This window comes from Pholcus phalangioides, unplaced genomic scaffold (genome assembly GCF_987345545.1).
Source record: "Pholcus phalangioides strain wild (caught in Gottingen) unplaced genomic scaffold, Ppha-v1.0 ptg000008l_1, whole genome shotgun sequence".
In the NCBI taxonomy this organism is placed as follows: domain Eukaryota; kingdom Metazoa; phylum Arthropoda; class Arachnida; order Araneae; family Pholcidae; genus Pholcus; species Pholcus phalangioides.
This window is the reverse complement of record NW_028301601.1, coordinates 6,714,314-6,727,674: the sequence shown is the minus strand read 5'-3', so window position 1 is coordinate 6,727,674 and position 13,361 is coordinate 6,714,314. Positions and strand designations below refer to the sequence as shown.

Below are 13,361 nucleotides of genomic sequence, written 5' to 3'. Positions count from 1 at the left end.
GACAAATGTTGGACGAAAATATTTTTTATCGCATGGAAGTGGTTATTACGATACACACACACATGAGAAAAAAAAATGATGAATTATTTGAGACATACGCACGTGAATGTCCAAGAGGTAGGGCATCATCAAGGATTTCCATGGGGGAAAGGAAAGAGATTCCCATCAAATGAAACGAGTTTCAGGTAACCCATCTGTACCTCAAGGCGGCTTGGAATAACTCTATATCAGAGACAAAAAAGCAGAAAAATAACGCTATAAAGGGAAAGTAATGAGGGTGAAAAAAGAAAATTAAAAGTAATATTGAAGGATTTTTTTTCAGTTTAAACGAACCGCCTATTCTCGTAAGACACTACATGTTGCGAGGAACGACCTTGCCCATGGCTAAAGACGCGGAAGATTAGCACATCTCCCTCCCTTTACTTTGTAATGAGTAAACGTGTGGTTGCCGTTGCAGGTTCGAAGATCCAGATCATCCACAAAAAATTGGTTGTTTTTTTTTACGCTCGTTATCTCCGCCCACCATTGCCATCATCATGCTTTTCTTACCCCCCCCCCTCCTCCCCCACGTCGTTGATGTTCACCCCGTTATGGTGGCTCGCCTGGTGCGCGAAGGCGTGCGCGTACGCGCGTATATAAATTGGGCACCGTCCGGTACTGTGGCACAAACAGTGAAGATCCAAGATCAAGAGGAATCATGATGAATCGAGTAAGTACAATCATTGTTGTCTTGCATTTTGGATGGGAGATGAATAGACCTGTGGAGTGGCTCAGAGATATGTGGCAGTAGCAACTATTAAATATATCAAAACGCTAACAATGTCGCAGTGTAGTTTCGTGGTCTTAAAGAGGTAGTCTGTAGTCAACAGGAGGTCTGCAATAGGTTTCTAATTTGTCCAAAGGGGCTTCCTAAGCAGCCTAACTGAAATTCCTGGGCAGTCCAAAGGAAGTTCTTAAGCAGTCTGCAGGCAGCAAGCACTCAAACAGTCTAGTTGAGATTCCTAAGCACTCCAAAGGACGTTCCTAAGCCCTAAATGACATTCCTAAGCACTACAAAGATGGTTCTTCAGGAGTATGAGATTTCTAAGTAGTACATGGAATGTTTTTAAAGAATCTATCTGAGATTTCCTAAGCAATTTAAAGGTAGTTTATTTCTATAGAGGCTAACTGTGATTCCTGAGGAGTCTGACTGAGATTCCTAAAATGGTTGATTAAGATTCCCCCCCAAGAAGTCTAACGAAGCTGTTCAAGGGAGTCTAACGAAACTGTCCGTGGGCTGTAAACCTCACCCTCTCTCATCCTCCAGGAACTAACAAGAGGTTGCTATGTGGAATCATGTGTTTTAGAATAAAGTAGAAATTGAATATAGAAAATCTTGAAATCGGTTTTTGAATTATCTATCTTTTGTGGTCCTCGTTTCCTTTTATGTTTGACGAAGTACAGTGAAAGTTCTCATTTAAAAAATCACGAGCGTACCAAATGCTCATGATTAGATTAGAGATACTGATTATTTTGTTTATGATCATTGACAATATTTTCATCTCACGGAGTGAGATGAAAATACTGGAAGCAGGAATATAATTTCTACAAGTTCTAGTTTCGGCTTTTCTAGTGTCTGTTTTTGTGTTTCTACTAAACTGCACATGCACCTTTTAGTAAAAAATGTTCCTTAGGAACTTCTAACGAATTGTTTCATGTTGAAAAGTACCGTGTATTAACAGTTTAACTAACGTTTCTAAGTAATGCCTATTATCTGTTCTAAAAAGTTGTGCCATCTATCTTCCGGATTCGGAAGCAAAAAACTTGGCATTTTATTTTGTCTGTTGCATCATGCATGAGTTTTGAATGTTATAGCCTTGTGATTTTTGGTATTTGTATTATCACTAAACGCAGGAAGAGATCGTAATTCGTTGTTACCAGACTTATATATAAAAAAAAGCCATTCATTGTAAAACGTTTACGTTCGTATCGATATAGTTTCCCAAACCTTTTGTTCCATCGCCCCCTTCCTCAAAATTTTTTTTCTCTCATCGCCCCCGATTCAGGTGAACCCATAGGATCCTATATTATACTCGTAGCTTCTATTGCTAATATTTATGACACCAACGTTGAAAATCATTTATGATAAGCGTTTCAAAACTATGAAGTGCGCCTTCCTGGCTAAGAGTAATCCGAATTTTTCAAACTCCGATATAAGCGTTTTTTCAAGCACGGCGATAGTTATATCATCGTGCTTGATCGGAGTTTTAGGCTGTGCGCACAATTAGGAAGCTCAAGTAAGCCGCGATGGCCTAAAACAGTTTGAAACTCCCTGAATAACAGGATGAAAGTTACGATTTCACAGATTATAGCAGTGTTCTTGGAAGTTTTGTCACTCGCGGCTCTCTTTCTCTAGTTAACGTCTATCCGTGACTCCCCACGATAGTGCAAAAATAAGAACAACAGTCATCAAAGCACCGAACCAGCTCATATCCATATCGACAGCTCACATCGACGCTCCTGCATAATGGTTGATAACGCCACGGCGCATACGTTGGCAACCACTGGATTATAGTAAAGCGACATCTATTTTTGTATTTGCCATCCTGCTAAGATTAAATGATAAAAATACATTATATTCAAATTTCAAATGAAGGATGATTCATGTTGGTATTTAAAATGTTTCGTGTAAGCAATGTCGGAAAACAATAACTTACTTTACTAGTAAACAAAAATTTAAAATAACTTTTTATCAATATTTAACAACAAAAAAAATCAATTACTACATACTAATGTAATAAAATCCGTTGATAAACGAAGTCCTTCAGACCGAAATATAGGTAATGGGGATGCAAAGCTTCTTCCGTTGCCTCGGAAGAGGTAGGGTTGCGCGCATAAATTAGCATAGATTAATAGTAGTGACCACCGTGTGCACTCGCGTCGTTCTCCCCATGAAGACAGCTATCAAATTGCGTGTAACGTACAAGCTTCTCATTTAAAAAAGTCTCTCCGCAGAGAGCGGCAGCTTTCAACATGATGCTTACATAAAATGGAAATTAAAGCATTTACCATTTTTGCTTCAAAATATGGAATAATAGATGGCAAGAACACGAAACAAGCGTAAATACGTTGGGCTATGCATATACAACCCGTCCGCAATGTACGGATTCGTTAGAAAATTCGGCAAAGAAATGTGCATGGGAACTTTGTCGGGCCCCCAGTATAGTGAATTTATAATGCGAAAAAAAAACCAAAAATGGTGAGGCTGCCGACCTGGAGCCCTGTCAGCCCCACATACTTGTGGGGAAGTATGTCCACTGTATTAGGTTGTTATAACCGTTGATTTTCCCATTTGTGGGATCATGCGTTTCGATTGAAATGAATTACATTTGTTTTTTCAATGAAATTATTTTATCCTTTTTCCTGAAAGTATATAAGATTCCAGATTTTTTCAGAAAGCAAAAATTTTTATCAATTCAGACCTTTTCGGGGGGGAGGGTCTCTTTTCCAACACCCGCGACCACAAATTTAGGAAAGATGAACCGAATGTGATTCATGAAATAGATTGACTATCTTTACATTATGTCGCGGTGAACTTGGGTGGGGGAGTGTCGTTCTCTCAAGCAGAAAATAAACCCAGGATCTCTTGCATCTCCCGGTGGAGAGAACGAAACTTTTTTTCCCAAGTTCATTCAGTTTTCAAAAAATCATCTACCTGAATTGAATGATTGTTCTCACTAGTATTGTCCGGGTTTTTTTTCCGTGTGATTAAACAGTGGTTATCCAACATTGTGACTTAGGATTGTAGCTTTCATTATGAATGCCTACGGGCTGTGGTTAAAATTGCAACAGCATCCAGCGTAGACAGGTGAGAAACAAAAATGCTGTGGTTTTTGTTTTAAAATACATACTCTTCAACATAAAATGAAATAAAAAGTGCAAAGTCTGAAACATTTCATTTGATTGCGGCCTAAAAAAAAAAGTTGCCAAATCATTCATTTGGCTCGCACAACAAGTTACTAAATCAAAAAAACCAAGTTATAAAATTGAGAGAGTGGGCTGCACTTTCGAAAAGGCTGATCACCCCTGATTTTTGAAACATTTTTCTTAGTTATCGATTTGACAGCAGTAGAATATAGCTCAGGTTTCCGAAAGTAATGACTTATCTTCCAGTGGAATTAATAATACTTATTTCTGTTACAATTCCGAATTTTATAATTACTCATTTTTATATTCTCGAATTATTGCATCAAAACGAGTCATGAAATCTAATCTCTAATTATTATTTGAAATCAAAAGTTTTTGCTTGAGGTGGCATCTACTTTGTCGGACTTCTTCGAAAAGTCATCATTTCTGTCAGAGTTTCTCTAATCTTTTCGAATCGTGAGCACCTAGGAGTACTTACACCCCACTGATGTTCATCCTTGAGATCTTTCCTGAATGTCCAAAGAAGGTCCTCGATTACGAAAGCCTTCATTGATTGAGAACTATTGAGTGATCACGAACGACAGGTTGAAAATGACTGATTTTTAGGATAACCTAAAGGCTATATCAATAGCATTATCAATCACATGCATGTAAAACTCGTTGATAATGTTTAATGAGCTCTCATGGGTCTCGCTTGGATTCTTCCAAGACCATGTAAAAACATCACAAATTTACTTGCAACGTAAACCCTAATATTTTTGTATACTTGCAGCTTCTATTGTTGCTCGTCTCAACGGCAGCCGTGGTGAATTGCCTCGGAGATGGACGGCCATACGGCACCAAGAATGTCCATGGCAAGAAGGTAAATGGCGTTTGATTACATTCCCGACGTTACGCTCAACAAATTTTGTCGTTCTTGTTCTCATTCGATTCAATTTTGTTCCTCTCTATAGTCTCCACATAAATTCGAATCACCCCTTCACCAAGCGGCTCCAGCTGAACCCTCCACCTATGCCCAGCACGGATACCCAGCGATGGTGGCCCCAGCCGCTGTTCCCCCGAGCCCATATTCCTTCGGATACGAAGCGGACGGTAGCGCTCGGGAGGAGTCCAGCGATGGTTCTGGCAAGGTGACCGGCAGCTACACCGTTGTCAACGAAGACGGTTCCAAGCGAGTGGTGAAATACGTCGCGGACGAGCAGGGATTCAGGGCAATGATCGATACCGACGAACCCGGAACCAAGAGCGACAATCCTGCAAACATCGAGCTCAAGTCTTCGGCAAAGGAACCGGTGTATGAACCAGCTCCTCAACAGCAGTACAAACCCACTGTCGACAAGTACGCCACTAAAACAACCCAGCACGTGAAATACCAACCACCGATTTCTCAGGTAAGCCAATATCAGAACACCAGCATGCACAGTGTGTATACATCAGGAAAGCACAACATTTTCAAACAGAAAATAGTATATGTAGAAGTGACCATATGGCACGTATTTTGAAGGACATGTTAATTTTGGTTAATGTGGCTATAAAATGTCCCGTATTTTCTACGGAGGTCACTTGGATTTTTACCCTTTATTGAAATTAAGGATTGAGATTATTTTCATGACTTACAACTTATATTGTGAAAATTATTGGAGTGAATTACAAATTAATCCATTCTAACTTCCGTCCTCTACTTCCCGCAATTGCCAATTTTCCAGAAATATTAGAGACAGTGAGCAACTTATTTACCTATAACAATTTTTTGGCTATAACTTGCAACTTAACTTACCATCGACAATCTTTTTGCCTGTAATTCGCAGCTTAATTTACCATTGACATTTTTGTGGCTATAATTTGCAAATTTACATAATTTTGGCAGATTTATTTTTTTGACGATAATGACGTTGTTGCATATCGATCGCGATTTCCTGTATTTTTCCTGAAGAGAATGCGATCAGCTTTTTATTACTGATACTTTTCTACCAGAACCCTTTCGTTAGCCGGGTGGGACCCCTTGGCGGGCCACATTCAAGGTTGTGTACCCTGATACACACACCACAGATATGACATAATTACTGAGATCATGTCGTAATTGTTTCCGTTCTTGCTACACAGCACCCGACGAAATTCGCCACCCCCGACGAAGAAGCTGGCCCGATCCCTCCCTATGCGTTCAGCTACGATTCGCAACTCGACGATGGTTCCAATTCCCGCAGTGAATCGTCAGATGGGTCCGGAAAAGTTGTTGGCAGCTACAGCTTGTCCACCATTGAAGGCAGCCAAAGGAAAGTCGATTATTCAGCCGATCATTCCGGATTCAAGGCATCTGTGGATACCAACGAATTTGGAACCAGAAGTGCGTCTCCTGCCGATGTCAAGTTCATCTCAAGCGCACCTCAAGATCATGTTGAACAGAAAACGGCACCAGCTGTGCATTTCCGTCCTCAGCATCAAGCCCAGCATAGCCAAAAAACGACATTCCACAGCCAGGTGAGTCCAGGATTCAAATAACATCTCATGTATATAGGATGTTTGAAAAATGACACCGCAATTTTATATCGGGGGGGGGGGATAACTAGAAATATTATCTTGTTAATTTTTTTTCTTGTTTGAACTGTCAATGGGCCATGTTCCGGTTCGGAAGTCTGAATGTTTAGAAAATGCTGCACGGACAACATTCACTTCGTGGATATGGTATATAGATATGATATGTATTCGACGCTAATAACATACACCGTAACATACTTTCTGAAATGAGTAAAAGACGTGCACACGCAAAAGCGCATTTGTGGTTTGCCCCTTGTGTTTTGCCCCCACTCTCTAGTCTAAATTTTTTTACTACTTTTTCCTCGAATTCGCCACCCTACGCTATAACTCGCTTGCCCCCCCCCCCCCACCTGCAAGTACGCCCGTGTCTGTGAGTCATTCTTTTCATCATTTCCATGCTCACACACACTGTAAGTCACTCTTTTAGTCATTTATATGCTTGCACACTGTTTGGTCACTCACATACCTGTACACGCTCTAGGATACTCTTATGGATGCTCACTGACATGGTTCCTTGCTTTATGAAATCGGACACGAGCATAGAGCACTCTCGATGCTTCACAGAACACCATGGAATTCGTGAGCGACAGATTGAAGATGACTGCTATAGGTCATTCTTTTTTGTTATTCACATGCTCGCTCATGCTCTAAGTCACTCTTTTGCTCAATCACGTGCTTGTAATAGGTCACTTTTTAGTCACTCACCGACCTAGTCCCCCAGCTATCTGGGCAGAAGCGGATTTATTGAGGGCCATAAAAATTTTACTATACCTCTTCCATTCCACGAATTTTCTAGGCCACTCATTCCTCAAATTTGCCGCCCTGATCTATAGCCCACTAACACCCCCACCCCGCGTAAATACGCCTCCGTGCATATGCCTTGAAGTGTGCAAGCATCTAGTTACGACCCTGCCAGGAGCAATCACCAGGCTCCTGAAATTTTAGCACTTGTCTCATACAACAACAAAAAAATTATGGTTTTCATTCCCTAAAAGATAAATGAAAAATTATTCTGAATTCAGTTACAGATAAAATTGGATCTATAACCCACGGAATTATTTTTTCCAGGAGCACGTAGCTCAAGAAGAATATTACCCACCATCGCCATACGAGTTCAACTACAGCGCTGATTTGGAGGACGGATCCATCCATAGGACCGAATCGTCTGACGGTTCCGGCAAAGTCGTTGGATCTTACAAGCTGTCCGTGGCTGATGGAAGACACAGGACCGTTGAATACACCGCCGACAAGAATGGTTTCAACGCTAACGTGAATACCAACGAGTTCGGTACCAAAGCCGATTCTCCAGCCAACGTCATGTTCTTCTCCTCTGCCACGGATGAGGAACCGGCCCCGTACATATCTCCAGCATCACTCCGTCAGCAACACAAGGCTCAGGGCCCACATGTCTCATATAACCAGCAGGTAAGACAATGCTTCTGGCATAACATAGATTGAAATGTTTGCTGCTGTAGAGACAAATTCTTGCATTTCGAGTATGGTATAGCGAAGAATTGCAAAATTGATAGTAATTGGACATGACCTTGCAGATGAAGTGACCGTTCTTTCTATTTCAGCAGAAAACCCTGCCATTCGGTGGAACATTCCAACAAGAGGAAGTACCATCACCGTACTCTTTCAACTACGAGAACAAGATGGACTCTGGGATGAGCGCCCACAGTGAATCGGCTGATGCATCAGGAAACGTCGCTGGATCGTACAGTCTGTCTCACGCTGATGGCAGCCAGAGGAAAGTCGATTATACCGCCGATAATAGCGGATTCAAGGCCGTCGTCAAGACCAACGAGTTCGGTACCAAGAGCGATTCCCCAGCTGACGTCGTGTTTGAGTCATCTGCACCGAAGGAAATGCCCAAGCCTCAGATCCATTCCTCATCCGCATCTCACCAAATATCATCTGGATTCCACAAAACCGAACAAAAGATGGTCAGTATTTTTTCTTTGAATAACTGTATGCTGTAGAAGATAATTCTTTTTTGCTAGTATGCCCCATCTCAAATTAATACCTTTAACATAATTTTGTGGTTTTAAAGCGAATCCAGAAGTAACGATATATTACTTCTTCTGGTGGTTCTGTTCCGTAAAATACGGGATGTGTGTGTCACATCTTTCTTGCATCTGTATTTTTATGGAGCACATCATTGAAGATTTAATCACAATATTTGTTTAGTCCGAATCATACTAATGCTTTTCTTTTCAATTGACAGGTTCACGAATACTTCCCCAAGAGTCCATACGCATTCAACTACGAAGCTGAAGGCAGCTCAAGGCAAGAGTCCGCCGACGACAACGGCAAAGTCACTGGATCCTACTCGATAACCAATGAGGATGGATCGACAAGGATCGTCGAGTACATCGCCGACGAGATGGGATTCAGGGCCAAGGTCAAGACTAACGAACCAGGCACCAAGAGCGACAATCCCGCGGACGTATCTTTGCTGTCTTCAGCCAAGGAAGTCAAGTACCAGCAACCGGAAGCGCACAAGCCATCGGGTCACGTGTTTCCTCAGAGAACCTACTCAAAGAAAAGCAGCATGATCAGCCAGGAGCACATCTTCTGAGGTCTGAAATCCGTCTCTCGAAGATCTCTCTCTCCCTCCAAAGTCGTGCGAATCCATCTGCTTTCTCCACTGATCTTTTCCATGATTTCGACTTCTCTTGAGTATCCCGAGTCTCATAGCATTGGATATTGCGTCCCAAAGCCTTGTCATCGTGCTACCTAATGGTTATAGTGTATTGACTCGCAAAAAAAAAAGCAGAAAGGTTTCGTTTGCTCAACTCCCAGAAAACTTTGCGAACTTGATTAAATTAGGTAATGGTGTGTGTGTCTTGTGTGCGTATGTATCATCGTGGCATTCTCCTAGCATTTGTATCTTAAAAATTAGCGCCAGTGTTCACCGTCATCCTGTCTCGAACTGTGATAATAGCGATTTACTTGATTATTGTTTTAGCGTCTACTATTATTATTTCATATGTAATTTTTTCCTCATGAGTATGTGTTTGCAGAAATAAAATATACAAAAAAAAAAAATTCCACGTCCATTTTTTATGAAACATGAGCATTCATGGAGTAAAAATAGCATCCATAGACCAGGAGTTCTTAATATATGGGTCGCAACCAGGCTCTGAGATGGGTCGTACAACTCTACTTGCAATCCGGTTATACATATACAAACACAAAGGTCACAACATGCAAGTTGAACGACGTGGTGGCTGAAAAAAGATGCTCATGACAAATATGGGTGTCAAATACAACCAAAATACTGTAATCCAAAATAAGAGCATATATCTCGAAAATATACGACAATGTGACGGACGGTGGGATGTGTACGGAGCGGTGAGCATGGGAAAAAATTCCATTATTCTACTTTAGTTCAGAGCATCTCTACGCTACCATGCGAAACCAACAAAACCTTCACCATGAAGATTAAAAAAGCAGTTGATTGACGGTGTAGGAATAACTCATGGTCCATTCCGTTGAAAATTTTGAACACTTCGATCATATCCTCCCGACACCTGCGGTCCTCCAATGTAAACACATTCAAGAAATCATCTTTCTTCACAGCTAAAGCCCCGTGTGCCATCAAGAGCACTCGTGGCTCTTCTCTGGACCCCTTCGACCAAGTCTATGTCCCTCTGTAAGTATGGTTTCTAAAACTTTGCGGCATACTCCAATCCAGGACGAACTAAGCCCCAGAAAAGTGGAAGGATCACTTTAGGAGAACGCGAAGAGACCTTTTTGAGAATGAAACCGAGCATTGTATTCGATTTTTGACCACCGCTGAACAATGTTCAGAAAACCTAAGCCGTTCGTCAATGAGAATTCCCAAATCGGTGACCCTAGATGCAAAAATTATAGTAATACCATTATAAATCCATTTGCTGCACCATGTCCCCCCCCCACCATATCTTGAATTCGGGCACTTTCTTCATTCTTTCAAACAGAGCACAACTGCAGTCTATCGGCACGGACAATTTACTACCGATCGAGTTGTGCCAGAAGTGTGAGTGTGTGTACCTAACAGCTTGAATGCGTATAAAATGTTATGTGGGAATTTTTACTGCTGTCATCTGTATTTCAAACGTTGAGTGAAGTTTAGTGATTGAATATTTGTACCGTGTGGGCCTGTTGCTCTCCGTGGCAAAACACCAAGTACCATATAATTAAATCTGCTAATTATTTTCCTCATTTTTGATTAATCGATTCTTAATGAATCGATTAATCAAAAATGATGATTCTTAATGAATTTTCTGATGCACTGATTCCCTTCCCCCCCTTTTCCCCACAAAAATAAATAAAACCAAGGCTAAGAGGCCCCGAATGTATTAAGACGCTTTTGGCCCCGCTATTACTTTTGCCCCGCGTCTGGTAAGAGGACGACCTCATTCAAAAAATCTTAAAAACCTTCTTAATGGGGTTTTTTTTTCCAGTTTCAGTTTTTCTTCCTTCGCAGAAAATTTCCCGCTCACTTTTATCAAATACATATTTCCCTGATTTTTTACCAAATAAGTTACATTGTCCATGGCTTCTCCTCTCCCTGTAAACGCCTCCAGTAGTTCTAAAGCTGCTTCAAGAGCTACTACAACAGACAATTTAGTAGTTATTACAAACTTAGACAAGTTGTGGTATAACTTTTTTAAGAGTTATAACACACAGCATTCTTTACTTTCTACTAATATCTCTCTACTTCAGCTCCTCACGCCACAGTGCGGGAAATAAAAAAAGTAGGGTCGTGCGCTGCAGTGGTTCATATCAGTGGTTTTCAATCTGGGGGCCCATTCAACCATATCACCACCTTGCCGTCCTAGGATATTCTGAGGGGGACCACTGACGAAAATTAGGTGAAAGGGGAGCCACGAAATGTCGTGGGGGGGGGGGGGCGCACAGAGAGCTGTGGGAAAAAAAATCGGCTGCGACGCAGGGAAGCGTTCAAGTATGGTGGGGGGGGGGAAATGTGAAGACTTAAGAACCCAGCAGACAGCCTAACCCCCCAGTAGTGCTATGTAGATCGGGCGTCCGCACTAAGCCAATACCACCTATAGAACAAGACCTCCACGCGAAGCTTGTGACGTCAATGAAGAAGGCCATTTCTCCTATTGCCATTGGATATACCGCAAAAGAATTGGATATACTGTCAAGATATCGTATGCGCGTCGGCCTGCTATATCCAATGGCAATAGGTGAAATGGCCTTCTTCCGTGACGTCACGAGATTCGTGCAGAGGCCTTGTTCTATAGGTGGTATTAACTAAGCCCGATGTCGATATAGTGGCTTCGGGGGAGCCCGTAGCCACCAAGTCGATCTCTACGGAGGAGCGAACCGGCCCAGGGCGGAAACGTAGCCTCGAGAGCTGTCGCAACCAATACAATTGTCAAATCATAACAATGTTGCCGCTGCAAACTACCAACGCATATAGGGAGGGGTATTTGTTGGATGTAGCTGATCAAAAATATTTTTAGCGGAAAAGTCTAGTAAATCGTATATTACATTAGCTTATCACATTATAACACTTTTGAAGTAGTTTTCCTTTGGAAAATATATTTTTCCCGCTTAAACTGAGTTTTGAAAAACGTACTTTCGGCCAGCTACATCGGAAAAATAGCTCTATGTGCACTGTTGCAGCAGTGCTCTTGTACTAAAATTTAGTTAAAGCTTTTATTTTTAAGTAAATTATGTATATTATTTTTTTTCGCCTTAGCATTAATTTTTTACAATAGTGCAATTAGGCCGTGGAACCCCATAAAAAAGCCACGGATCCCTGGGATCCAGGCACCCCTAATTGGCAGGACTGTAGTGTAACTTCTCGGGGCTTCGGGCAGACATTTTTTTCTTGGGGTCCCTTGAAAATGAAAAATTATGCAAAATAAGTGTACACTTCTTGTTCGCCCCCCCCCCCCTCCCATTCGGCTCGCGTCCTGGTTGCCCAGCCTATTTACGGCCCTGCTAATTGGGAATCGCTGCCCTGTAGCCATGGCCCCCACATCCTGCAGCAGGGCCCTAGACTGGGATCTTTGGCGGGCCCCTGGCCAGACTCATTTAAGGGCCATTCTATAGTGAATTTATAGCGTGAAAAAAAAATGATGAGAATCAGGGTCGGCTCGTGAAAGAGTCGCGTAGGCGCATGACCCCCACCCCCTGAAAATTACGTCATTAATTTAATTCTTTGAATGTATTTGATACCAACTTAATACCATTGAATTTATTTCTTCCTTTTTCTAAATGAATTTTTATAAATTAGAAAAGAAAAATTTTCGGAAGCATTGATAAAAAGCAAAGTCCCGTAAAATACGGGTCGTATGGTCAAGGTTCGGCAGAGAATTTAATTATCTATGAATTGGGAAGGAAGTGTTTGCCTCTAATGTATAACCGCCTCACTTCTACACATATAACTTCTCAAGGTTTGTTTCTCTGCGCCTCCTATTATTTCGTGCCCTGTGCACAGGTCGCACTGCCCTAAGACCGTCACGGCATATAAGACGAGTTTTTTTTAATTGAAAAATTCGTTTCTATAATTTTGATGTTGGTTTATATACTAGTTCTTTTTTGGAATATAATTCAGTAGTTCCAGCTGGAATTTGCAATTTCTTGCATCAGAATTGAATGCCAGAAATTTCCAAAATTTCCTAAAGATAAATTTCCCGTCGACAGAGTAGGAGGAAAAAGTGACAATGAACTATTAAGAATATGGGAGAATGTCTGTCTAAGTGCTAACAGTGAAAGCTATGTTTCCAATTTACCAAGAATGGGCGCAATTTCCCATAAAAGACGAGAGCAGAGAGTGTGTTGGGATCAGACTCTCATTTAACCTTGGTGGAATTCGTGTATTTGGTCTAGTCACATAAAAACATGCACACAGAAAAGCGCGCGCTCACACATACACGCACTTGCACCTATAACAC

The 13,361-nt window shown here is 41.5% G+C and overlaps 1 protein-coding gene across 2 annotated transcripts; it reads left to right on the top strand.

Annotated features, from left to right (window-relative positions):
* Positions 1 to 351: 351 nt before the first annotated feature.
* LOC149083570 (uncharacterized) lies at positions 352 to 9,510 on the top strand. 2 transcript variants are annotated; one of them, XM_089234092.1, is made up of 7 exons: positions 352 to 709; positions 4,679 to 4,768; positions 4,860 to 5,297; positions 6,010 to 6,384; positions 7,510 to 7,866; positions 8,019 to 8,387; positions 8,669 to 9,467. In XM_089234092.1, the coding sequence occupies exons 1-7, from the start codon at positions 698 to 700 to the stop codon at positions 9,020 to 9,022; spliced, it is 1,995 nt and encodes a 664-aa protein (XP_089090218.1). In that variant the 5' UTR covers positions 352 to 697; the 3' UTR covers positions 9,023 to 9,467. The 2 variants fall into 2 exon arrangements, with proteins under 2 accessions (XP_089090218.1, XP_089090219.1); XM_089234093.1 differs by having other exon boundaries at positions 608 to 709; positions 8,022 to 8,387; positions 8,669 to 9,510.
* Positions 9,511 to 13,361: the final 3,851 nt, after the last annotated feature.

Excerpts from the sequence above, each read along its gene's own strand:
- LOC149083570 (XM_089234092.1), top strand. Across the intron at positions 7,867-8,018 it reads ATGTCTCATATAACCAGCAG|CAGAAAACCCTGCCATTCGG; the intron begins GTAAGACAATGC and ends TTTCTATTTCAG. Across the intron at positions 8,388-8,668 it reads ACAAAACCGAACAAAAGATG|GTTCACGAATACTTCCCCAA; the intron begins GTCAGTATTTTT and ends TTCAATTGACAG.